Source organism: Lichenostomus cassidix, chromosome Z (assembly GCF_008360975.1).
Source record: "Lichenostomus cassidix isolate B80296 chromosome Z, HeHo_3.0, whole genome shotgun sequence".
In the NCBI taxonomy this organism is placed as follows: Eukaryota; Metazoa; Chordata; class Aves; order Passeriformes; family Meliphagidae; genus Lichenostomus; species Lichenostomus cassidix.
This window is the reverse complement of record NC_139511.1, coordinates 7,696,452-7,722,160: the sequence shown is the minus strand read 5'-3', so window position 1 is coordinate 7,722,160 and position 25,709 is coordinate 7,696,452. Positions and strand designations below refer to the sequence as shown.

At 43.6% G+C, this 25,709-nt stretch overlaps 1 protein-coding gene across 1 annotated transcript in view; it reads left to right on the top strand.

Annotated features, from left to right (window-relative positions):
• The window catches only part of CAMK4 (calcium/calmodulin dependent protein kinase IV), a 143,355-nt gene that overhangs the window by 40,908 nt on the left and 76,738 nt on the right, over positions 1–25,709 (top strand). Inside the window, exon 2 of the mRNA XM_085042823.1 lies at positions 25,160–25,238. Coding sequence (XP_084898949.1) covers positions 25,160–25,238 — 79 coding nt within the window. The remainder of the gene's footprint in view (positions 1–25,159; positions 25,239–25,709) is intronic.

Sequence of the window (25,709 nt, the reverse complement as noted above, 5' to 3'; positions counted from 1 at the left end):
TTGCAAATAATCTCCCAACTAGAATTTAAAGACGTGAAATTATTTTCCAGACTTTCAAATCTACTACTATCAACTGCAGTGGAGGAAAGTCAGAGCTTTATCGACTGGATTTAATCCGACTGGATTTAATTTGTAAAGAGTTAACAGTAATTGCCCATAAACAGAGATTTATGGGTAATTATTTTGCTGCCTAGTTTATAGCACTGTTGTCTGCTCAATAATAAAACACACTGACTGGGATAAATGAAAGCTCCTTTCCTCTACTAAAGTAAAAGAAATGAGGACATGACTAAAAAAGAAAAATACTGGCTTTGTAATTTCATTAGTATCTGATCAGAAAGATGCATCCCATTAGTCATGTCAAGAGGCATCACCTGAGGAGAGGAGAGAGTTCATGTGAGAAGCATGGTCTGCTCCCAGTGCTTCCTGGTTTGGGGCTGGTTTTGAACATTTGTTTGTGGTGTTGGGGTTTTTTTTTCAATTTTCAATTTTTTTCAAAAACTTGATTTTGTAAGGCCTATTAACAATGAGTGTGCAAGGCTAATTTTTGTACTATATACTACTAGAAATGGGCAGTACACAGCAGTAATATGAAATTACTCCCATTTACTCAAACACTGCAGCACGGCTACACAACACTATAAGGAAAATTGTTGCTCTGGTTCTGCTTCCTAAATTTATGCATGAGTGAAAAAACAAAAGATCTTGTAGTTATTTCAAGTAATTTTCATACAATGAAGTGAACACCATACTCCATGCAGAAGTTGTAAGAGGTGTAATATTGTTTTAGCCATGACACTCTAAAAGGGCAAACTTTGCATGAAGAGGTAATATGTTATTAAATATACTGATATTGTGGAAAAAGCAGATATCTTTTAGTTCTGTCTTCAGATACTACATGATCATATGGTGAAAATGCCTAAGGTTTCCTTGTAAAGACCATTTCACTGAGCACTAGAAAATGTTTAGCAAATAGCAACACTTTAAAAATTGTCTATTCTACTGATTTTTAAGCCCTTTACTTCTCTAGCATGTATTAATTTATTATATTAATATATTTATGTATCAGAATGAGCCAGTTCTTCATCGTATTGTTGGGTTGAAGTGATTGAAGATGTTATAAAATCAGGAAGAATTTGGCCAAAGCACGTAAGAAATCAGCAACCAGCACAATGTATTTTGACAGAACAGTTAAAGCCTCCAGAAGCATCAACAGAATAGCCTCAAACTAAGCTTGGCTCTTTTCAGATAAATTTTGTTCCCTTGGGCATTTGCAGATGTAACCAAGGAATTATTTCTTTTCAGAGAGGAAAGAAAAACTGCAAAAAACCCTGATGTCAGTTCAAGGGAATTTAGAAAGATGTGATATTGCAAAGTTAAGACCAGGACCGGAGACATCAAGTATTAAACTCCTCTGGCTAATTTTAACTCTGCACAGTATTTATATCAACTTTTGTTAAAACACTCTGAGGACTCTGAGTAACTCTTCCTAGTAAGCAGACTCATCAGATGTCTCATAGGAACAGCCTTGCTCTACTTTACCTTCCTACTTGGCTTTACCTTCCCATTTGTCTGACAGTTGGTGATGCTATAGGGAGTGCTGAATACCTTTTCTGAACCATCAAATTACTTGCCTGACTCAATACAATTTTTTTTTTCTTTCCATCTGTAGAGAAACAGTGAGCAAAACATGTCTAAATCAAATGTCAGTGTGTACCTCTCTGATAATTATCTGAATTCCCTTTGCAGATAACAGAGAGCAATTTCCAATTCTGGAACATGGTTTATTCCATCCTAAGGACATTTTGAGTTGTCAGGAATAACATGACCTGAACGGATTTTCACTCTGATTGCCTAGGAAGCTTTATATAGGTACCAATAAAAGTAGCTGTTATTGACAGAGGAAATTGCTCCCACCATTTCTAAGTACAGCAGCCCACAGAGCAATGAGTTTTTGAATGAAGGTCGTGGCAACCTCTTCTCAAGACTCTCAAGAGCAGCAAAAACATCACCATGATGCCCCTCTCTCATGATCCACAACCTTTCCAAGTCTTGTACCGTGAACAGCATTTGATACTCACCTGATATAGACAAACCCAAAAATTTCATGGATCTCTCTACGCTCTGCTTCCCCATGTCCCACTCAAACCAGTGCAGACCAATATGTGTGACAAAACCACACTGAGAAAGCAGCTATGCTGTGTCACAGGGTGTGCACAGAGCTCCCCACAGCACGCCACCACTTAAAGCAGAAGAAGAAAGAACGCAGGGAAGACAAACCTTTGGAGGAAAAAAAGAGAAGCCATCTCAGAGGAGGAATTGGAGAAGGACATGTATGCAGCTATATTTATCTAGATATCTGAAGATGAGATAGGCAGAGATGGCGAGACATTGAGGGAGGCTGAGGAGGGACGGATGCTGAAGTGAGAAGACAGGCATACGAAGATAAGGTGGTGAGAGGAGGAGGTGGTGGGAGTGTGCAGAGTGGGTCAGGAGACATGCCAAGAGAAGAGCTACATAGTAAGAAAGGAAGTGAGAAAAAGGAATTCAGAATAGAAGCAGCAGCAAACAGAAAATAAGCAGAGACACTTGTGGTTTCAGAGTTTGGAGACACACAGCGTGCAATGACAAAAAAACCCACAGAAGAGAACAAGAGTAAGAGAGAAACTGCAAGCTTGAGGAGAAAAACTGTATTGCTTTTCAAGCTTAGACAATGAGTAATAGTACAGAAAAGCATGTGATGGAATAAGAATACATAATAACTTAGATCTTTAAATTTTCTTTTTTACATTTAATTTAATCATGAGTATCTTAGAGAAGATGCAAAACTTGCAAAACATAATTAAATGTGATGTCAGTGTTTTAAGGCTCAATGCAGCATCAAAAGTGTTACGAAAAACAGCGCTGTAGACTTGTTACACCTAATGCCACTTCAAATGTTACACATTCAGGAATTGAGGGGGGAAAATCCACACAAAATATGTCAACTGTGGCAACCTTCATCAAGATGCAGTATTAAGCCTCATGCTTGCATGTGAGCATAACTCATGCCTTCACTGAAATATGGTCTAAACAGGGCTGTGCCATTTGTTCACACCTTGTGCACCTGAAAGATGTTACTGAGATTTATTTATAATGTTCAAATTTCAATCCTGAAAAATCACCATCCTCAAAGAATGTCTGTCTGTCTGTCTGTTCTTCATATAAAAGCAAACTCATTCTGTAAGCTGAAAAAAACCCCCAGCTTTTATAGAATAATGCATAAAGTAACCATACAAATCCACCTTTAATAGGCTGCCCATAATATTCCCCCTCAAGCCCATCCTCTCTTGTAAAAGCACTGAAATTCCCTTGTGCTCCTATGCATAAATGTAAGGAAAAAAGAAACCATTTATACTTGATCTTTTACTATTACAATAGATTCAGTAGGCACATTTTGCCTTCTTGCAGTGTCTTTACCTGCCTATTGTAATCCTGTAAATGTGAGGTTATTTAAGTCAACCATCTCATGTAGTTTTAAAAGTGCTGTTGCAGCATATCATTTAAAAGGTATGTAACTGCTTCTACTATTGCTGTTATTGATCAGCTACAGTTTTCTGCCTTGGTAATCAAAGAATAGTTCTTACAGCAGCATCAATCACTCATAGCATGATGAAAAGACAGGAGGATCCAATGTCCCTAGGCAAATCCTAGGTGCACACAACAGGGGCTATAGAGGCAACAGCTAGAAAAAAGCCATATACACTTCAAATCTTATTACTTTAAAGGAAAACAAACCAACAAGCAATTATTGAACAGTGCTAAGAATGGCTTATCCAGAGTTCAGTGACAGAAAAATGCACTGTATGTTCTTCTACCACTGAATTTGAAAAGAGCTACCTGTGCCAGTTTGTTCACCCCTTTTACTCTGAGGGTTATTCAAAATTGAAACCTTCTAGTAAATGCACTTTCTCCTTTTAAGGCTGTCATTTCAAGAAGCTCATTAGGTAAGGCACCAGTGGCTACAGCAAGAGTGTCATAGCTGATTTTCTAAAAGCCAGCATCTGAGCCTAGCACTGACATGCAAAAAGTGTGCTTTTAAAAAAGGAAGGAAAAAGCCCCAGACATTCCAGAAACACAATGTGAAAAATACTTCTAAAAAAAAAAAAACAAAGTGTTGTGTAAGTAGAGAACCACAAAGAAGCAAAACTTTGGTATTTTCTCTTTTCAGTTGCTTCATTAATGCAGCATGATGACAAGTACGGTCTTTATAGAAAAATTATGTCTATTTGGATTGTTTTCCCCCACTCTTGTGTTTCCAAGAACAACACCTTTATGGGAAAGGGGCATGACCCAACTTTCTTTCTGACAAACAATCTAAGTTCCTTTTTTTTTTTCACTCTGGTTATCCCACAAGTGTTTCAAGACAAAGCTCTTTCTACTTGAACAATACACTTTTCTCCCCAAGCTAGACATGGACAAAAATACCAGATTTCTTTAAAATGTTTTCAGTTCACATATCATTTCACCAGGTGTGTATGAATCAACTAATACATGCTACCACTGTTACTTGGAGTTTTATACTCTACTTTTGCCATCCACTTAATTCTTTTCCATAACTGAATTCATAGACTTAAATAATCTCCTCAATTCTCTTCACATACCATCTTGAAGGGGAAAAACACTGTATTATTAGCAACCTTCTCTTTTCCAAACCGCTTTTTCTTAGGTACAAGTATTCTTTTAACAAGTTTGTGTTCATAAATTGATGTGCAAGAAAGGCTACAGAATAGATTTTTGTCCAGGGCACATTTTTGCTTCTTACCAAATTCTGCAAGATAACCATGGCAATGCACATTTCTGCTCACAGTAAACCATCAGGACTGAGGAGGCTAGCTGTCAGAGTGAATTACAGCAGCTACCATTTCAGAAAGTTTATTTTATAACCACACTCTTATATTTGAGAGCAGAAGTGAACCAGATCATCAGAAAGCACATTTTAGATTAATGTTGCTCACCACTAATTAGGTGACTGATTAGACTCAGCAACCTTTTATCTGCCACATTCTAAATTCTGTGCATGTCTCATGCAGACAGATATGGGGTTTAGGTGAAAATTCCAGCAGGAACATAACTTGTGTGTGTTGGCAGAACACCACAAAAATTTGGATGGATGAAGTCCCCAGTCTCATACCACATCTCTGCTTCAGTCAAGAAATTGCTAAACAATTGGAAAATGCATCTGAAATGGTAAGAATTAAATTAAGAAGTTTATGAGATGTGGCATATATTTTCCATTTTTCTCTCCACTGTGCAGTCTGAGAGGAGAAAAATGAGAATCCAGCACTTGGCTCTGCATTTCTACATTATAAATCCAAGCATATGTGTCTGGTCATTCTTCAGTCACAAGGACCCTGAGACTCCAAAATAAATAACTTTATTTTAATCATAAATGGCAACAAAAATGAACGCCCTTCCTATGCAGCTTATGCATTCCAAGACAACACATAAGTTTTCTTTTTTTTTTTTTTAACATATCTGAGATTTTCTCATCCTTCACCAAATTGTATTTAATTTATTATAACAATTTCTTGTTTGTGTCATCAAGCAGTCAAGACAAAGGGTGAGTTAATCCTTTAATTCAGTGACTTATATGAACCATTAACTTCGTTTCAAACATCATAAATTCATAAAATAGTAGACTGAATCCTTATTTAGGATTGTATTTCTCATGACTGGGACAAGATTCTAACTGTGCAACAATTCATCAGATGGTGCCTGAGTTCTGCCGTGTTTTCAGGTAAGGGCCAAATACTTATTTTGTTTATATACATGCTGCAATTCTCAAAGCTTTTTTCTAGGTCAATAACAAAGAAAATTAAATTTCTCAGCATTGGTAGAAAGCAGTAATTCGTTTTCAGGCTCTCTCTCTTTAAATAGTGCTATCTAACAAAGAAGAAATAGACCTCTATTGTTGCCTAAGGGCTGTGCCTTGCAGTAACTTTCATTCACTGGAAACACAGCACACCTTGAATTACGTTAAGCTCAGTCATTCCAGTAACAGCTCTTTTTTGTACCTATTCTTTGCACTGTTTTCATAATGATCATTTACTCCCAGCACCTCAAAGTTTGATGCAAATTATTTACGTATGATTAAATTGCATATATGTCATCAAAAGGAGTTTATCAAGCCGCATTTAAAACATCAAGTTTAAAGATTTCTATTGGTATGCTAAACAGACCTCAGTGTCTATATTTTTGTGGTTTTGAAATTTGTAACATTTCTCCAAGCAACTTGTGTTTTTTCAGCAACAAAACAGAAGCAACTAAGACATAGTCATGTTCTTTGGTTGGTTTTGTTTCGCTGAAGTCTTTCTTTACATTTTTTTCTTAATTTGTCTCATAGGAGGAAACATCTGCCCAGAATCTATTTTAATCATCCTGTTTCTGAAAGACTGCACCCCATGGAAAGGGACCAACACTGGGGCAGTCCAAGGGAATAACCTGTTTTGGAGAAGGCTGGGAAGAACAGTCTCCCACGGGACAGACCCCATGTCAGAGTAGGGGAAGAGCATGAGGAAGAAGAAAGCAGGGGAAAAGTGCTATGAATTGTCTGCAACCCTTCGAATTGAGCCTTGTAAGATGGGGGGAAGTTGTTTTAGATTTGTTCTCCTTTCTCCCCATCTTAGTCTGATATTAATTGGCATTAATTAAAATCAATTTCCCCAAGATGAGCTTGTTTTGCCTGTGATAGCAAATGGGAAGTGATCTCCCTATCCTGACCCAAACCTTTTCACTGTGTTTTAAATAATTGAGCAGACAGGGTGATAAAGCACCTTGATGGGTATGTGCTGCTCAGCCAAGCTCAACTCACCCCATCAGGCAGATTAAACCACCAGTGAAATCAGATCTTGATAAAGCTTCCAGCAGTAACAAATGGTATGAAATGCTGCAACCATTTGAAAATATAAGATGACTGACATGAAAAGACTTATACAATGAAGACTACAGAAACAAAAAAGAGGGAGTTATGAGACACAGAAAATATGTAATGCTGTAAGACAGAGTGCTGGACTGAGATACATGATTCGTTCCTTCCTAGAACAAATGGGGTTTTTATATAGTTTATTGCTCCAGGTGACAGCTGATGCAGAAAAGACCGAGCTTCAGGTTTGGAAATTGGTTTTGTATTTGATGTGGAAAGCACTGGGGGCTTCATTTAGCTGTGGAAGTCAAACTCCTATCTTGATGTTACAGAAAGATCTGGAGAAATGTGACCCTGCTAAATTCCCAATCACACAAATGCTTTTCAGCAGGGAATGTGGGGAAGTCAGTCAAAGCTGTGAACTGTAAGCTCAGGCTTGTTAACCTTCATAGCCCCAGAAATGAGAGTCCCTGCTGACATAAACACTTCTAAAGGTGGAGTTGCAAGAAGGCTTTGCAAGAGACTTTCCTGTAACTTTGAACTGAAGCTGTTGAAGCTCAGGTCAGAGGTCCTCTGCCCTGGTGGTTAACACTGTCCTTGGTCAGAGGAGCACCACATGAGATGCCAAAAGTGTCTGGGAGTCATCCCTGGTGCTTTCTGCACCTTCTCACCCAGCAGCTCCAAGGCCAGAGGAGCTCAGCCAAGCCATGTGCTCACAATGCACTGCTGCAAGGAAGGAGAAACAAAACTCACCAAGTGAAAACAGACTCAGGCCACAGCTTTACCATGAGAGGCATTTGATTCTGTTCATTCTGTTCTTCTTCTCTTGTAACTTTTCTCTGCTTCACCAAATCCTTCCTGGTGCTTCCCACCTCAGTGCCCATGGCCTTTGCTGTGCCTGCTGCCTCCCATCTCCCACCAGCTGCAAACCACCCTGCAGCTCTAAAGCAGCAAAAGCACAAAGAGCAGCAACACAGCAGAAAGCAAATGAGCAGAACTGTTGCTGACCAGCAGAAACACAGAACTTCCAGAATGGAATGCACAGGCAACGACTGGCTTTGGTTGATTGGGCTCTTTTTGGTGATGGTGGATTTCTTGTTGATATTTTTCTTTCCCTGAGACCCATTTGGGATATCTCAGCTGACTTTCTGTCTTCAGAGCTCATGACCTAAACCCACTCCCACTCTGCCAGTGTGATCCATGTGTCTGTGTGTTCTGCCTGTGCAGGGGAAAGGAGTCCATCTCTCCTGTCACACAGGGATCTGTGCAGCATTAATGTTCTTGGACTTGCGCTGTACACAACAATGTAAAGCAAAAGCCACGTAAATAATTATACCCACAAAGGCACAACATTCCCATCCAAGCATAAAGATTATATGATTTAAATGTATCCTGATCTAAGATTTTTCTTTCCAGTTTCCAGTCTGTTATTAATTGGCAGTAATTATAATTAATTTCCCCAAGCCAAGTCAGGTTTGCCCATGGCAGTAACTGGTAAGTGATGTCTCTGTCCTCATCTCAACCCACAAGCCTTTCTGTCAAACTTCCTGCCTGCTGCTCCCTGTCCCATCCTGTTAACGGACTGGCAGTGATGGAGCAGCCAGGAAGACATCTCACAGCCAAGATCAATGCACTGCAGTCCTGCGTGGTGTGCACATGTCTCTGAGAAGGAAGGTGTGGTGATCCCAACTTCCTGCCCACTTTTTCCCTGGCACCCAGAAGCCTGGGAAGGGCTCTATGGCATCTGCAGTGTAGCTGAGTACTGATGCAGCATGTGGAAGAAATCCAGCATTTGGGGAAGATCTAGAGCTATTTAGGTCTTTCCCAGCCACCAGAACTGAAGCTGGTCTTTACAATTTTGGAAGATGGGACCTGACTTGAAACCTCCCCTGCACTGGCAGTAAGTTGACATTTGGTCAACTTGGCAGGTTGGCAAAACTTATCATTCTGATGTAAATAACCCCCCCTGACAAAACCTGCTCCAGAATATATGCCTTAATGCCGTCTTATTCATTTTCTCAAGAATTTTTTTCTGTTTTATAAGTTGTAACAGTTTCTCTCTGCTGCAGCTTAATCTTCCTTCTGTAGCTTTGTTAATGCAATAAAATTACAACCAAGTGTTAACTCTGCAGGTTATTGTTATGATAATGGCAAATTAAGTTTTCTGACTGTTATGAAAACACTAGAAATGACAGATAAAAGTGGTCTCTATTATGGATAATCAGCTATTTCAGTTTATCTTTTGAGAATATACGTAAGAATGATCAGAATACACAAAACATTATAAAACCCAGTATTTTAGGGACCATTGGAAAAAGATACATTCCTCCTGACTCTTTTGCTTTGCCTGGCTTTCAGTCTTACAGCTTATGATTAGAAATGTCTGGTCCACCAGGTTTAAAGAAGAAAATATACAGAGTAGCTAAAAAATGCCCAAGAACTTTTGAATCCGACATATATTAAAATGTTGTTTGTCGTCTTGTGGTAAGAGATCCTGGGCTGGCACTGAGCATAAACTTCTTGGCAAAAGCAATTTATTTCAGAGAAGCCACTGCACAGGAGTTGATGATTCAGCACAACAAAAACCTCAAGGAGAAAGCTGTGTAACTTACCAAAATGAGGGCAGTTTAGGATAAACATAGGCACAAAAGCTTTCAGAATCCGAAAAATGACTAGGCCTAAACTCGCTGGTTGTATAGTTTGTTCAAAGCTAGATTTACATGTGCAGACATGAATAGCCATTAATTTTTCCCTGTCTGATCAAAAATGGTTACTTTTTTTATATACAGAACAAGCTGTTAGATGTCCATGACCTCCTTATTTCTTCCCTTCCCTCAAACAGGAGCACCAGAGTCAATGTGTGAGGATGTTCAAGCTGCCACAAGCTGTCATTTAGTGTGTCCTGCATCTAGACATTGTCACGAAGAGCAGTAATCAATGATGTTGACACCTGTTCACAGTACAGATTATTTAAAACACTTTCTGATGAAGGAATATGTCACTAGTAAAAAACCAGGGAGGTAATTCCGCAGTGGCCTGGGAAGGAAGGTCTTACAAAACACTTTAGAAGGTTTTACAAAGTTTTGACTGCTCAGAGCTCTTTTCTCCTCACATGAACTCTAATTAAGTTTAAATAAATAATGTTTATTCTTCATTAGTATCTTTTGGGGGCAGGGGGGAAGTGCTGGTTATGAGATAGGGTTTTAAATGGTGCTTTAAATAAGGCATATATAATCTCAGGAGGAGTTTGTTCAGCAGATAGTTTCAGTTGTCAGGCTTTGTGTGGGACTAAGAGAGGGCCAGTCAGGCCACATCATGGAAATAGAAAGTGTGTGCACTGAGTTTGCAGTTGTGACAAAATGCTCAAGTCTGCCAGTCCAAGGATTTGGGTCTGCATCTTGCATAGGTACTATAAGCACCTGGGTTTGTGAATTTGCCCCACCATGTCCAAAGTTCAGTACCATGGACACAAACATGCATGGTTTGTCTCAGTCAGCTCTTCCACCTCCCTTTCTTTGCTCACCCCATTTCACTAAACTACTTGAACATGAGCAGCTCAGTACTCTCTAGTACCTGAAAAGAGAAGAGCAATCTCAAGGAAAACTCCTTTCCAAACAAAACATTCAAGGCCAGTTTCTGGGGCATTTGGACTGCAAGACGTTCATGCTGAAAAGTCAACTCCAAATTTTTACATGTTAAGTTTCAGGCAGGTTTCAGTGACATGTTTTTTTCAGGCTTGGTAGGAAAGACATTTGGCTTCCTGCTGAGAATTCCCATGCTGTTTTAGAAATACATCTATTCCTATGTGCAGTCTGACCCAACATTTTAAAGGGGAAAAAGAAGAAATAGTGAATATATTTTCTATACATTTTTCTTACACTTAGATGCTGTGTGGATTGCTCTGGTCTTTACCTCATATCTGCATTTCAGCAGTCATATCTGAAGTTTTGTTCAGGAACCAATTTTCAGAAAGCTGGGTTACCCCAAGGGGAGCAATGTACACACAGTACACAGCAGTAACTTCTGGAATTCAGTGCAGTGTGAGTTTTGCTTCCATGCTTTCAAAGTCATGCCTAAGATAATGATTCTTGCTCTTTAAGTAAGTTTGGGTCAGCTGATTTCACTTAGTAAAAGGCAGTGGAACCAGGCTCAGTGTTGGTGGTCTTTTTCTGGCCCTCAATATTTAATTACCCCCGAAACAGAAATTTAAGAAGTAGCATTTGAGGTGGTGGAAATTATCTTACGTTAATATAAATATGAAAGAATGTAGCTAATTTGATTCCTAACTGAATTCCTGTGGTTTAGAAAGGCAATGGTCCCAGGTGTAACAATGTGCAATCCCTCTACCCTTGTGGGATAGAAGTCTTTTTCTATAAATTTCCTGCAGTATTTGAGGGAGGAGTCCTATTGGAAGCAAGTTAGAAATATGCTGCTGCAGTCCCAGCAGGAATTATCAGCTGCTGGTCCAGCCACCACAGCAGGACTGGCTTGAACTGCTGAATTTTAATTAGTGTTTCACCAGCAAACCTAACCCATGTGTAAAGGACTGCAATTCTACAAATTTTGTTATCTGTGGCAGTTCCAGGTTCTAGAATGTTGGCAAGCACTAGTTGGATTACAGGATTTTTTAGAAAAATGGTGTATGTCTTTTGTTGTGTTTATGTGAGGCTCCTTTTATCCGCTGAATGCAGTGAAGGCTGAATATAAAAAATATCTTGTTGGACTATTTTGCAGGCCAGCCTGAAAACTTACTAAAAAGTCCTTTTGCCTCAAATATTGGAAAATCAACTCAGCAGCTAACAGTAAAAAAGAAAATGAAAATCTGAAAAGGCATGGATGTTTTCATTCTCAAAATCAAACCAGCCAGAAATCTGGAATGCAATGGAACTAGATTTCCTTTCCAGAATTGTGTACATTTTTTCTGCTAACCTTGCCTTCTTTAAAGATTTGTTTTACTCCTGATAGAATGTGGGAGTCCAAGGCTTTTTGCTGCTCCGAAATTATATTTGTTTTGTGAAACTTTCCATTCTGTTTACAAGTCATGAAATAATGAGGGGAAAGGGAGGGCTGCAGTTGCTTACAATTGCCTGCAAGTCCTGTAGATGTAGATGTTGATATTTAGAAGAAGCTTTGAGATTAGATTTGAATAATTTAAGAATTTTTTGCCAGATCACTGTAGAAAGAGTTTGTTTTACATTTCCACATGAAATGCAAGTGGTGAGAATTTCTGAATTTACATGTGTGTACTGTGTTAAGTGAAGGCAATGGTGACAGCAAAAGTGAAGGAATGCCATGGAATACACATTTTTAAGCTACTTTTAATTCCTCTCAGTTTTAATAGATGTTTTTTTTCTTTTTTTTCTTTTTTTTCTGTCCAGTCTTTTAGCTTCAAACTGGATGTTTAATTTTGAAGTCTAGGAACAGTAATTTCATTTCTATAAATCCATTTTCATTTTGACCTTTTAGTGTATATCTAAGAAAGAGTAAATTAATGTGTTTTAACTTTGTACTTCTGTAAACTGTACAAAAAAATCAGCATTCTTTGTGGAAACCTATAATGGACTTTGATCTTGTACTGCAGTTTTGGCAGCACAGATTTCCATGGCTTTGTATCAGGTACAGTTTTCTTGGCACCAATCCTTCTTTCACCTGTTTTTAATGGAAAAACTCAATTGCATAATCATTGTTTGACTTCATGAAGCACAAACGAATTTATTTTTAAAGAAATCAATCCAGAACTTCAGGAATTTAATCCAAAAGAAATTTACAGGAGATTACATTGAGGATGGTATTTGTAATGAGTTGATTCAAAACGCAATATAAAAATCAGGATGAATGGGCATGGTATGGAAATGCTGCCTGTCTAGCCTACTTTTGAAAAGACCAAATTTCCTGCTTACAGTGAAATAACTGCCAGTGAATATTATTTTATTTTAAAAACTGCAGCTCGAGAAATTTGCTTTTACTACCTACCTGTGGCCAAATAAACATATGGCTGCATTTCAATTTGCTTGCCATTCCTGTTTCAGAGGCAGAAGCTTCTTGTGGGTTTTGGGGAAGAAATGCTATTTCCAAACTGGGTCAAATTCTGTCTTTTCTTTCTTTGTCTTTTTTTCTCTCTGCCAGGCTCCACTGCAGGATCCTGCAAATTCCATTTTCTCCTTTATGTGCAAATTCTGCTGATCACTTCCACCTTCTTAACACCCCTCCTGGGCGTCCCTGCCTTCCTTCCATCTGTGCTGACACGACTATTTTTGACTGTATATATTTGAAGTGTGGCCATGTCTTTTCTGTCAGTTTTGCAGGCTGGAATCCTTAGCACAGGCAGGGCACTATGGTGCTGTTGCCCAACGTTTAAAACAATGTCTTTCTGAAATAATTGGAAACTCAATAACACCTGAGGATAATAATAAGAAAAATAATCCAGAATGCTCAACTAATTGTATATTGAGAAGGGAGTGGGGAGGGGGCAGAATGTTTAGCACATTTTAAATATTTTAAAAGCATTTTTCAAGTGATGTGTAAACACACATGCAAATGTCAGTTATTGAATTTTAGTCTATTCTGACACATTTAGTGGTGCTTACTTACATTGCTTGACTGATGGGCGGGTGAATTTATCATGGCACTGAAATACTTGTACTTCAGGAAAACTATTTCTGTGCTAATACTGAGCTGTGTGTGTTGCAGCTCTGATGCATGCCATGCACAGGACATCATGAGTTTTCTCATGTGTTGTCATTGTCCTCATTGCAGGTGGCATCACAGAAGTGAGTGCTTCTGTTGTCCATGATGACCAAGTAGTAAAGATGTATAGGTTATTTTTAAGCTTTTTTCTAGTTCAATACATATATACATATGTATATATGTAGACATAGAAATATATTATTTTAGTAAAGCATGTGGCATGTTCAATGTAAAATGATCTCTTCTTGTTGTTGTTGCTGCTGTTACTCTTTAGCATGTTCACAGTTATACCTGGGCTTTTAAAAGTAAATCTCTAACAGAATCATTAAGCAGCTTTCCAGACCAAAACCCATGTGTCAGTAATGGTGAAATGACAATATTTTAAACAATCTAGGAATTTTAACTGCTGTTTTCTAACTTGGCCAACTCCATATTCCAAGAATATGAATTTTTTTCCTTTATTCTTGTTCCAGTCAGCTTCAAATAATTTATGCTTTGAATTCAGGTAGACTATTTCCAAGCAAAGATGCAAAAAACCAGCAGCTAGATACTCCTTTAAGCTTCATTTTCTTCAGATGTAAACAAATGCACACTTGATGCACAAATGTAAATAATAAAATATTTCATATAAATGTGTATATAGGTGTATGTATATATGTATACATACATGCAAAGATAGATGTCTTTGTATGTATTCACTAAATACAGGCAAAAGCTGACAGGATCAATTCTAAATAGGCAAACACATTGAGTAATCTTGTGGAATATGGGAGAAATAATTTCTGGTTTCTAGCCTGGATAGGTAATGGGTCACTTGTCAGTCACACACTACAGTGTACTTCTGCAAGTGATTAACAACTGTCTGGCCTCAGGATCCTCTCAGTTCCTCCCATTTAACCCCTTAATGGTGTAGGATTAACTACTCTCTAGTGTCATTGTCTGCTGCTTATCAAATAAGTGCCCTGACCACTGATTATGGGTAATCTCTTTCTCTAGCACTATTTATATTTATCATTCAGACAAAGTGAAACACTGCAGAGAATGGGACATTGACTGCCTCTTTGGCCATAAATTTCTTGCCTGAGGAAAGTGGCGTGTTGCCACAAGGATTCTTGTTTTCCGTATATTTGTGTATTCTGACCAAATGCATCGATGAAGTTTTCAGTTGATGCAAATTCCAGAGGAGGTTCTGAGAGGCTGATGGATGGCAGTCAAGGTTTGATGTCGAAAAATCTTAGGGTAGGGGCAAGAGGTTACAATTAGCAGCTCTTTGAGCTTTTTCAGCTTCACATGAGAGTTTTGTATCTGAATCTTCGCACTGCTCTTAGGTGATGAAAGCTTGAATTGCTCCAGTTGGTGACCTTCCAAGTCACATAGTCTCAGGAAAGCTGGATGTGCTGATTCAGCAGAAAGCTTCAGCAGAAAGCTCTAGCAGGAAGCCAAAATAAGAAGCGAAGCAAACCACCCTGATTTGCATGAAGCAGTTCTGTTTGCATATTTGCATTAAGATCCATAGGCTGGTTCGTGCCCCATCGTGCCCCATCTCCACTTTTTTAAACTATGGAGAAGCAAAGATATCCTTTAACCATCAAAGAAACAAGGAATCAGGTCCATACAAGTAATAGTTCTCTGCTAAGTTTTGCACCAGGTGTATTGCAAGCAGGTTGCCATCCTGCTCCTTAGTTTCTGCACTGGTTTCTGGCATGGAAGAGGAAACAAGTGTTCGTTGTTATCTGTTGTTAAGTGTTCTCTTCCCTGGGTGGTGGGAGCATATCTATCAGACCGGGGCATAGCCACATGAACAAAAAGCAAACTCTTTCAAAATGTTCCCAAGTCTTGCAATACCTTGTCATCAATTTTACACCAAATTAGGACTCTAGGGATATGCAGAGAATAATTTCTAAACTAGCACATCTGTGTGTATTTTGAATATTGGCTAATGAGCCTGATGTCAAACAGCTCAACTGGATTCTCTCTCCAGGCTGTCTTACACCTCTTTCAAGCACTATGCTGCCTGTCTTCCATCTCTGGGTACAAACTGTTAAAGGTGATGTGATGCTATCTATCCTTGCTGGTGTAGCTCTCTGGTGTTGCAGGAGCTGGGCTCGGCCTTCAGCCCACTCGGCTCTGGCTCCGTCCCTCTGGACTAGCACCAGCTGGCCCCTGGGGGCACCGCCTGATTCCCCGTATGGGGAGAGGAGGAGTAGGCCGCCCTGTGGCAGAGGGTCAGGCCCGGTGGCGGGGAGTCGAGTCAGCCTCCAGTCCCCGAGAGGCAAAGAACCACAGAGGTCGAGATCTTCAAGGTGCTTTATTGACAGGATAGCGGAGAAGCAGGCACCCTAAAAGCTCTCAGGCTGTCCGTGGACATGAGGTCTGGCTCCCAGAACCCACGAGGCATAAATGGCCCAGAGCAATGGCAGCTGGGGGGTTTAAAGGGGGGTACGGGGTTTCCAGGGGTAGGTCAGCAGGGGCGGAGCCAATCAGCTCGGGTACAGCCTTAACGGACAAGCAGGGTAGCAAATGAAACAAAACCAGGGGAGGGATACAATCCAACCAATGAGGGAGCAAGGGAAACAGAACATTCTAGATAGGGGTGGCAGTTGGGGTGGTAACAGGGGTGGGGTAACTAAACTTCTAACCAATAAACAAAGAGAGAACTTTCAGGGGGTGGGGTGCAGGAGGTTACACTTCATCCTCGGAGTCTTCGGACGAAGCTGCATCCCCTCTGGGGAGCTGCGCCACGTTGACAACTGGAGCCCTGGGCTCTGGGCCGGCTGGTTCAGACCGGTGATCCTCCACACCTCCCCCTTCTTTATTAAATAAATTAAAAAAAATTAATTATACGGGGATAGGGAAGGGAGGGATGAAGGAAAGGCTGTAGGAAAGAAGGGGAAGGGAGTTGGATGGATGGCTCAGGGATTCCCGGGTGAGCTCTCCAGTACTAAAGGGACCCCCGGCGGTGACGCGGCCAGAGTCGATGCGGTGAGGCTGGCGGCGGAGCAGGAGTCTTCTTTTTCCGCCTCCAATGTGGAGAGGCGACGTCCTTCTTGTTGGTTTTCGGTGACGCTGGGCTGGCCTTCAGAAAGGGCTTTATAAACTTGCTGGGGACCCATTGCGGCCCTACAGGGGTGGACACGCATCCGTATCCCCGTACCCAGGTGATTAACTCGAAGGGGCCCACGATTTTCAGGGAGTCCGGTTCCTTGATCAGGACAAGGGGGTGCTCTTTCAGCTTGGCTCACCTGGAGTTGGAAAAGTGGCAAACTACCGGGGGGTCTGGCTCCCGATCGGAGCAGTTGAGAAAATTTAGAGTAAAATGAGCCCTGGCGAGCCGATTTGCTGGGGTCTCTGTTTCAGGGCCCCCCTTCTGCTGAAGGAGCACTCTCTTGAGGGACTGATGAGCCCTTTCCACCAGGGCCTGACCCTGGTGAGTGGGGAATTCTGGTGGTGTGGGAAATGCCCCACTGGAGGAAAAATTTCCTCAATGGCACCGAGATGTAACACGGGCCATCGTCAGTCTTAACCTCTTTAGGGATTCCAAGGACAGTGAAGACCTGCAGGAAGTGCGAATTCGCATCCTTTGCTCTTTCCCCCGAATGTGTGGTGGCAAAAATTGCACCTGAAAAGGTGTCTATGCTCACATGTACAAATTTAGAACGACCAAATTCTGGCACGTGCGTAACATCTGTCTGCCAGAGCTCCCCGCTGTTAAGTCCTCTGGGATTGATTCCTGATCGCAGTGATGTTATCTGGAGGGGTTGACAATGGGGACAGGACGCCACAATGGCCTTGGCCTGGTCCAATGTTAATTCAAACATTCGCTTCAAGGCCGGGACATTTTGGTGAAAGAGTGCATGGCTCAATGTAGCCTGTTGGAATCGGTCAGGCACATTGGCAACATGCACTGGCGCAGCAAGCGCGTCTGCCATCCAGTTCCCTTCCGCGATAGTGCCGGGAAGGTCGGTGTGTGACCTCACGTGCATGACGTAAAAGGGTTGATCACGGTGAGTGATAGCATACTTGAGCCTCATGATCAAGGTATTTATTTCTGGGTTGGAGGAGCCGGACAGCCAACTGTCCTCTGCTCTTGAAACAATTCCCGCAATGTAAGCCGAATCTGTAACCAAATTGAAGGGTTCCGGGAAGCGCTCAAATGCCCTGATGGCGGCCGCGAGCTCGGCCACTTGGGGGGACCCTTTAACGATCTTGACATCACTCTCCCACTCATGAGTCAAGGGGTTCCTCCAAGCAATTACCGATTTCCCAGATCTGCCCGAGCCGTCTGTGTAAAGGGTCAAGGCATTGAGGGGTTTCCTGCTTTGAACCCGACCTAAAACAATTTTTAGTTCTGCATGGAACAATCGATGTTTTGGGTACCAGGTTACTACCTGGCCGGGATACGCTTCAAGAGCAATTTGCATCTCCTCACTATTTTGATAGATGAAGTCGAATTCTTTAACATCAAATGGGATGTGGATGCACGCAAACTCACACCCCGCTAGAGTGGTCAGGCAGGACCTCGCTTGTCTAATGGTCTGCGCCATCTTGTCATGTGGCGTGACCAGGACTCTGGGTGAGGTGACGGACAGGAAGACCCACTCAATGATGAGGAGTGGATCCTTCTGGGCGTCATCCCACTGAAAGATGAGGGTGTGCAGGTGGGGCATTTTTCTGAGGATGACCAAATTGAAGGGCAATTTAGGGTCACATCTGTGAGCATGACGCGTTTTCAGCGCAAGCTGTACCTTTCTGATGGAATCTCGCGCTTCCGGGGTCAATGTCCTTGGGGACAACAAGTCGCGATCTCCGCGCAGGAGGTTAAACAGCGGAGCCAGGTCTTCCAAGGAGATGCCGATGACGGGCCGAATCCAATTGATGGTACCACATTGTTGGTGCATTTCCTGCAGGTTAGATGGATTAGCAATTATTTTGATCGGCATAGGTGTTATCGTTTGCTCCTCTATTTTCACCCCAAGGTATTTCCATGGGGCCGTCACCTGGACCTTTGAGGGCTGGATTTCAAAACTCTTGCTCTCCAAGGCCCCCACAACCATGGAGAGGGTCTGCCTCATTTGTTGGTCGGTGGGGGAACAGACCAATACATCGTCCATGTAGTGGACGATGATTGACTCACCAGTGAGCTCTCTGACTGGCGACAGAATGCTGTCGACATACCACTGGCAGATGGTGGGGGAGTTCTTCATCCCCTGGGGGAACACCTTCCAGGGGAAGCCACGCATTGGGCGGTGCCTGTTGGTAGACGGCACTGAAAACGCGAACCTGGGCGCGTCACGTGGGTGCAGGGGGATCTGGAAGAAGCAGTCTTTGATGTCCACCACTGCAATCTTCCAGTCCTGCGGGAGCATTGAGGGGGAAGGCAATCCGGGTTGGAGAGACTCCATGTCCTCCGTGACTTCATTAATTTTGCGGAGGTTGTGAAGGAGCCTCCACTTGGCACTCCCCACTTTTCGGATGACAAAGAAAGGGGAGTTCCAGGGACTGGTAGAAGGCTCGATGTGACCCTTCTCCAGCTGCTCCTTCATAAGCTCTTCAAGCGCCTTTAATTTGTGTGACGGAAGGGGCCACTGATCGACCCAGACAGGGTTATCAGTCTTCCAATTGAGTGCCTGGGTCGGGCACTCTCCAGTGACCCCTATCAAAAATCGCGGATCGGGGCCAATTCGACCCGGGTGCCCCATTGGGACATGGCATCTCTCCCCCAAAGATTGAAACCCGAACGAATGATAAATGGCCGCACGGTGGCAATGCGACCCTCGGGCCCCTCAATTCTCACAGGGTCTTTACTTCGCTCTGTGGGAGTGTATCCTCCCACACCGCGGAGTGACCCAGCCACAGGTTCTTTGGCCCACGCCGATGGCCAATTCGTGGATGAAATGACCGTGATGTCTGCCCCAGTATCTAACATTCCGGAGAGGGAGATGTTGTCTCTTCTCCGGGAGATCTCACAAGTAAGCATTGGCCTGTCCTTACCCACCGCCTCAGACCAGGCAATGAGCGGCGAGTCCATGATGATAGCTTGGAGCGGGAATGCCTTAACTCTCGCGACGACTTGCTCCCTAGAAAGGATAAGAGGGGGGTCGGCAACCTCAACCTGGAGAGGAAAGAACCCATCGACATCCACTCTGATCAAGGAAGGGACGATGGAAATTTCCAGGGGTCCTTTCTCCGCATCTGCAAGAGCAAGAACAAATTGGTCACAAAAATGACATTTAGGATAAATGATGTGATGTCCATGTCCGGGAATATAGGTGTCTTCCATGACCCACGCAGGCTGGAATTTGGTGGGGTCGGGGCCGGCCGGTGGCTTCTGGCAGCACGAGGCCGGCATCTCGTGCTGCGCATTCAGTTTCCCTGGCCAGCAGGGTGAGGGAGTGGAGGGGAGGCAGGTTCAGCAAGGATCAAGTGGGAAGGGTGCTGGGCGCGGGCTACCGGCTTTGGGGTGCGGGAGAAGTGGGGAATATCTTCTAGGGGGATGGTGCAATCTGCAGCATAGTGCCCTCTTCTGCCGCATCGGTTACAGACTGCATTGGTGCTCGCGATGATGAGTGCTTGCTCGGCTAAGTGTTGTTCATGGCCTTGACAGCTGCAAGCCATCTGCAAGCACTCACCATCTGACTGATCGTGAGGCGAGGATCATGGGGCAAGGAAAGAACAATTTCCTTGCAGATGCGGTTGGCGCAGGTAATGGTGCCATCAACCAGGAGTTGTGGGCGGATGTTAGCATCGGGCACTTGCAAGTCAATCGCTCGTTTGAGGCGATCGATGAAGGCTGAAAATAACTCACTCTCCCCTTGGAAGATTTCCAGGTACGGGATGGTTGGGGCATCCACCGGAGGGATACCAAGCAAAATCCGTTCTGCAGAACCGGCTAGGGAGGCTAGGACATCCAGCGGGATGTCACGGGCTTGAATTTGGGGCTTTATGAAGTCCCCTTCACCCACTAATAAATCGAATGGGAGGTTGTTTGTCGCACCGCCCTTTGAAAGAGTTTCCCTAAGTTCCTTCACATGTCGCTTCCACTCGTCTTCCCACTCCTGGTATTCAATGGGAGACAGGAGACATGACATGATCAACTTGATGTCACGGGGAACTAGGGGCACGCCGGTTAAGGAGGCATGCAGGACGGACCGAAAGTAAGACGGGTCTCGTCCAAACTCCTTCTGAGACTTGGCTAAGTCTTTGAGTGCGGCATGGTCAAAGGGCTCCCATCGTGGGTTGTGGCCTGCCCAAGAAACTTGAACCGGTGCTGCGAAGGGATTTTGGAGGACTTCTGGATCATCAAAGGTGGCGTCCTTCCAGTCTGGACCAGAGGACCCATCCAAGATGGCTTCCTTCTGGTGACCGGTTGGAGGACCACTCAAGATGGCATCCTTCCGGCTGAGATCAGTTGGAGGACCACCCAAGATGGCCTCCTTCCGGTGACTGGTCAGAGGACCACTCAAGATGGCGTCCTTCCAGCCGAGATCGGTCGGAGGACCACCCAAGATGGCCTCTTTCCGGTGGTCGGTTAAAGGGCCACTCAAGACGGCCTCCTTCGAGCGCACACCAGAAGGAGTACCAAGGCAACCGGAGAGTCCCACCTCTGGGGAGGGGGTTGATGGGGGTGAAGCAAAGGGAGGGTTTACCGATGTGGGTTCTGGGGAGGGATCAAGGAAAAGGTGCAGCTGGGTAGGATACGGGGATGTGGGAGGGGTTGGGATAAAGGGGTTGGGCGCAGGGGCGGAGGGCTCGAAGGAGGGGGAGGGCCCGCTTGGTGATGGATAGTCTGCCTAGGGGGAGGGGTAGGAGGGGTAAACTGGCGGGGAAACCGAAAAATGCGTGGGAAAAGCAGGATGGTGGGTAGGAGGAGAGGGGGTTGAGGAAGCCATTTAGTCAGCACTATTCTGGTTCTTACCACCGCCATAAAACGGCTCCTCGGGCAATTTAAAGGAAACACGGCGGGTCGCGTGGGGAACTACTGGGGAAGGTTGAACTGGAGAAGCAAGGGTGCTCGGGAGGGTCGCGACTTCATCCCGGGCTGGGGAAGAAGCTGCTGCGGAGGCGCCGGAGACCAGGCGGGAACTCCGTGCCTCTTGGCGTTCTGAGCTGCCGCAGCTGCCTCTCGCAGGTGTTGGGTCAGGGTAAGTGGGAGGACGGGAAGATGGGGTAGGGTTAGCAGGGGTTCCCAAGGTCCTTGCAGGGCGACGGATACACAGGATGGCCCTTAAAATCCCAAAAAATTTCTCGGCGCGCCTGTCGCCTTGATCTCTCAAAAGATTCATCTGCCTCCTCACTCTCCGCCAAAACTCTGGAGAGTCGGCATCGTCGAGGGTGGTCTCTGGAAATTGGGCATAGATGAACTTAATAAAATCTTTGAGGAGCGGGGATGAAAACGGAAAATTTGCTAATTCTAGGGAGGATTTAACTGAAACATAAAAATCCCTCTGGCCCTTTGTTAGTTTTGCTCCCATTTCTCCTAAATGAAAAGAAAACTAACTAAAAGGGGATCGTCCACCCACCCACCCAGTAAAGAAAACTAAAAAATAAGGAGGTACGCCAGGGGACCCGTCCCACTGCCCCGCACCTGAAATGAAAGCTGGGAGGATGGTCCTCGTTTGGGGCTCCTCCGGGACTTCGTCGTTGGCCTCACGTCCGGATCCTTCGGAACTTCCTCCTCCGGTATCATGGTGCGAGCGGTGGACAGCTGTCCTGGTGGTGAGGAGCACCACTTCCGAAGAAGCGTGCTACCACTCACTGCCTGACGGAAACGATCTTCACTCCTTTCCCTTTAAAAGCAGTGAAAGGGATTGGAGGGTCATGTTGGGCGCCAGGTGTTGCAGGAGCTGGGCTCAGCCTTCAGCCCACTCGGCTCTGGCTCCGTCCCTCCGGACTAGCACCAGTTGGCCCCCGGGGGCACCGCCTGATTCCCCGTATGGGGAGAGGAGGAGTAGGCCGCCCTGTGGCAGAGGGTCAGGCCCGGTGGCGGGGAGTCGAGTCAGCTTCCAGTCCCCGAGAGGCAAAGAACCACAGAGGTCGAGAGTTCCAAGGTGCTTTATTAACAGGAAAGCAGGGAAGCAGGCACCCTGGAGGCTCTCAGGCTGTCTGTGGACGTGAGGTCTGGCTGTCAGAACCCACGAGGCACGAACGGCCCAGAGCAATGGCAGCTGGGGGTTTTAAAGGGGGGTACGGGGTTTCCAGGGGTGGGTCAGCAGGGGCGGAGCCAATCAGCTCGGGTACAGCCTTAACGGACAAGCAGGGTAGCAAATGAAACCAGGGGAGGGATACAATCCAACCAATGAGGGAGCAAGGGAAACAGAACATTCTAGATTGGGGTGGCAGTTGGGGTGGTAACAGGGGTGGGGTAACTAAACTTCTAACCAATAAACAAAGAGAGAACTTTCAGGGGGCAGGGTGCGGGAGGTTACACTTCATCCTCGGAGTCTTCGGACGAAGCTACATCCCCTCTGGGGAACTGCGCCACGTTGACAACTGGAGCCCTGGGCTCCGGGCCGGCCAGTTCGGACCGGTGAACCTCCACACCCCATCTCATCACTAAGACAGTTAAGTAATCGTAGTGTTCTAGTGGGAAGGCTCTCATGCACATGGAAAACAGCATCAGGTTGCAAACTGGTAAAGCAAACACTGACCATAGCTTGTCTGAGAGACAGGCACTGCCCTCCTTTGCCACAGCAGCAGTGTGTTCTGAGAGATGTGCACTGGAATGATCATCTATTTATTTGGATCATCATCTGGATAGTTTATCTAATTCTGCCCTCACCCAAATACAATAATTTCTAGAAGATTCGCTGCCTATTTAGTACAAACATCTGTAAACTAAAGATTTTAATGTTTATACTGCACTCTGCATATGTGAAGGAGGGTACAAGAATGATTTGTAGTTTATGCACTGACTTCTCCATTGCAATCCTGCAGTGAAATACTGGAGATATAAACGCTATCACAGCAGGTTCTTAGAATTCTTCTTACATTTTTTGTTTATTTAAAAGTTGTGAGGGTTTTTTAATGTGGTATATTTTTTCTTCTTGCTAAATAGAGTCTTTTGAGACTTGGCCAAGGAGAAGAGATCTAATTAAATTCATGTAATAATTCTGGGAGTCACTGAAGCTCTCAGTACTCCCACACGTGTATCAATATACTTTTATGAGAGACAAATCATTTTAGCATTTGAGATGAAGTGAAGATTAATCTATGTGTGGTGCAGAGAAGCCCTCAGATGACTGAGCTGCATAACCCTTGCCCCAGGTGACCTTTCCTTATGAAGAGGTCTTCCTGAAATAAATCTTCTCAATCAAAAGCCAGTTCTTGTGCTCACTCATGTACTTATAAAAATAGGGATGTGCCCACTCAGAGCCTTGTCTGGCACCTGTCTGGCCCATGTTGAGGAGGGAGAAGTGCAGGGCACCCATGGCAGTTTTGTACAGAACCCAGAATAATAAACCTTGTGCCACAGCTTTATTCCTGTAGTCAAGCATGGCTGTGCCACTCTGCTGTTTAAAAGAAAGCTGCTCCTGTCTTTGTGCAACTCTGGTTGTCTCTTACTGAGATACCTGGGTTTCTCCTGGTTCAGAGAGACCTGCAGTGCAATTTGGCATGTGGTAGGTATGGAAACTCACTCACTGTATAGATGCTGCATGCAGTTCTGCAATGGTTGTTCAGGAGGTCATATATGATAACTGCAGTCTACCTCAAAAATATGTATCTACTTAGAAGTGTTGAACCTTGGAGTGGGTGACAGATCTGAGGGCAGGAGGCTTCCAAAAATGCCTTAAATTTGGTGATGGGTCTTCATTGCATCCATTTCATGGTAGAATACAAAGGTATCTAAATGGTTTTGTAACCAGTGTGAGTTTGCCAGAGGTTTCACCCCTCTTTAACTAATTCATAGAGTACAGGCCCCTTCCTTGGCAGTAACAGCAAGATGAGCTGCCTTTGGAGACCACCTAGCCCACCTTCCCCCTTAGAGAAGCAGGAGAAGCACCATAATTTTATGTTAGGAGTGCTCAGACTTTACATGTTCGAATGACTACACCTTGAAGGCAAGCAGAAGATGTAAGCCCAGTCCACCTTTGCTATGAGTAAGTCCCACCAATTTCCACTGAATTAACCAAAAATGTTGCTTGCTCCTTTTGACGCCAAAATTGTTTGGGCAACTGGATAAGAAGCAGCACAAAAATTGCCTCTTCTGTCTCACCACTGCTGCCAACAATAATTAGTGAAAAGACCCCACAATGTTGCAAATATGTTGCCTCAACAAAGGCAGGATATATTCACTTGATCATCCAAGGAATCATCCAGGAATTGCCGTGAGGCAGAAAAGTTTTGACCAAGAAGCATCTTGAACTCTTGCAGCTTCTGTTGGCTAATTGCTGAAGTTTACTGCTGAAGTTCAACAAAGAGAAGTTTTACACTTCTTGGATTTTGGGAGAGGGTTTATTGCATCTGTGGGAAAAGTGAGATAGTGTTGCCCAAACCAGAAGGAGTAGAAAATGTAGGCAACTGTGTTTATTGACAACTATTCTTCCTTCTTTTTTTTTTTTTTCTATTTAGTGGGGCTACATCTATTGTCTACAGATGCAGGCAGAAAGGGACCCAGAAACCTTACGCTGTCAAAATGTTGAAGAAGACAGTAAGTAATTTTTGTTTTGCTTTGCTTTGCTTTGGATATGTTTGGGATTTTCTCTGGGCTGATTTTTTTTCTTTTTATTTTTTTTCTTTTTTCTTTTTTTTTTTTGTGCTGTTTCTTTATGTGGGGAAAATACGCTAGATTTAGGACCCACTAAGCTTGTATTTTCTGTGAGTGAGCTTTGGCTCTTCATCATTAAAACAGCTGTTAGAGGTAACACTACTGTGCTGGGAATGCTTGTACCTTCATCTGGTGTTGTCTGTATACACTTGGATTTGGCAAAAACCTTTCAGACAAAATACGTCTTTTTTGTTCACTGAAAAAAACCAAAAAGCACATTTTGAATAATTTAAATGTTCAGTGTTTTTTCTTTGATTTAACACATTGTTTTGCTCAAAAAATGCCATAACACAATTCATCTTTTTCAGAAACTGATTAAAACACCAACTCAAATCCAAGCAAAATTAAATATTT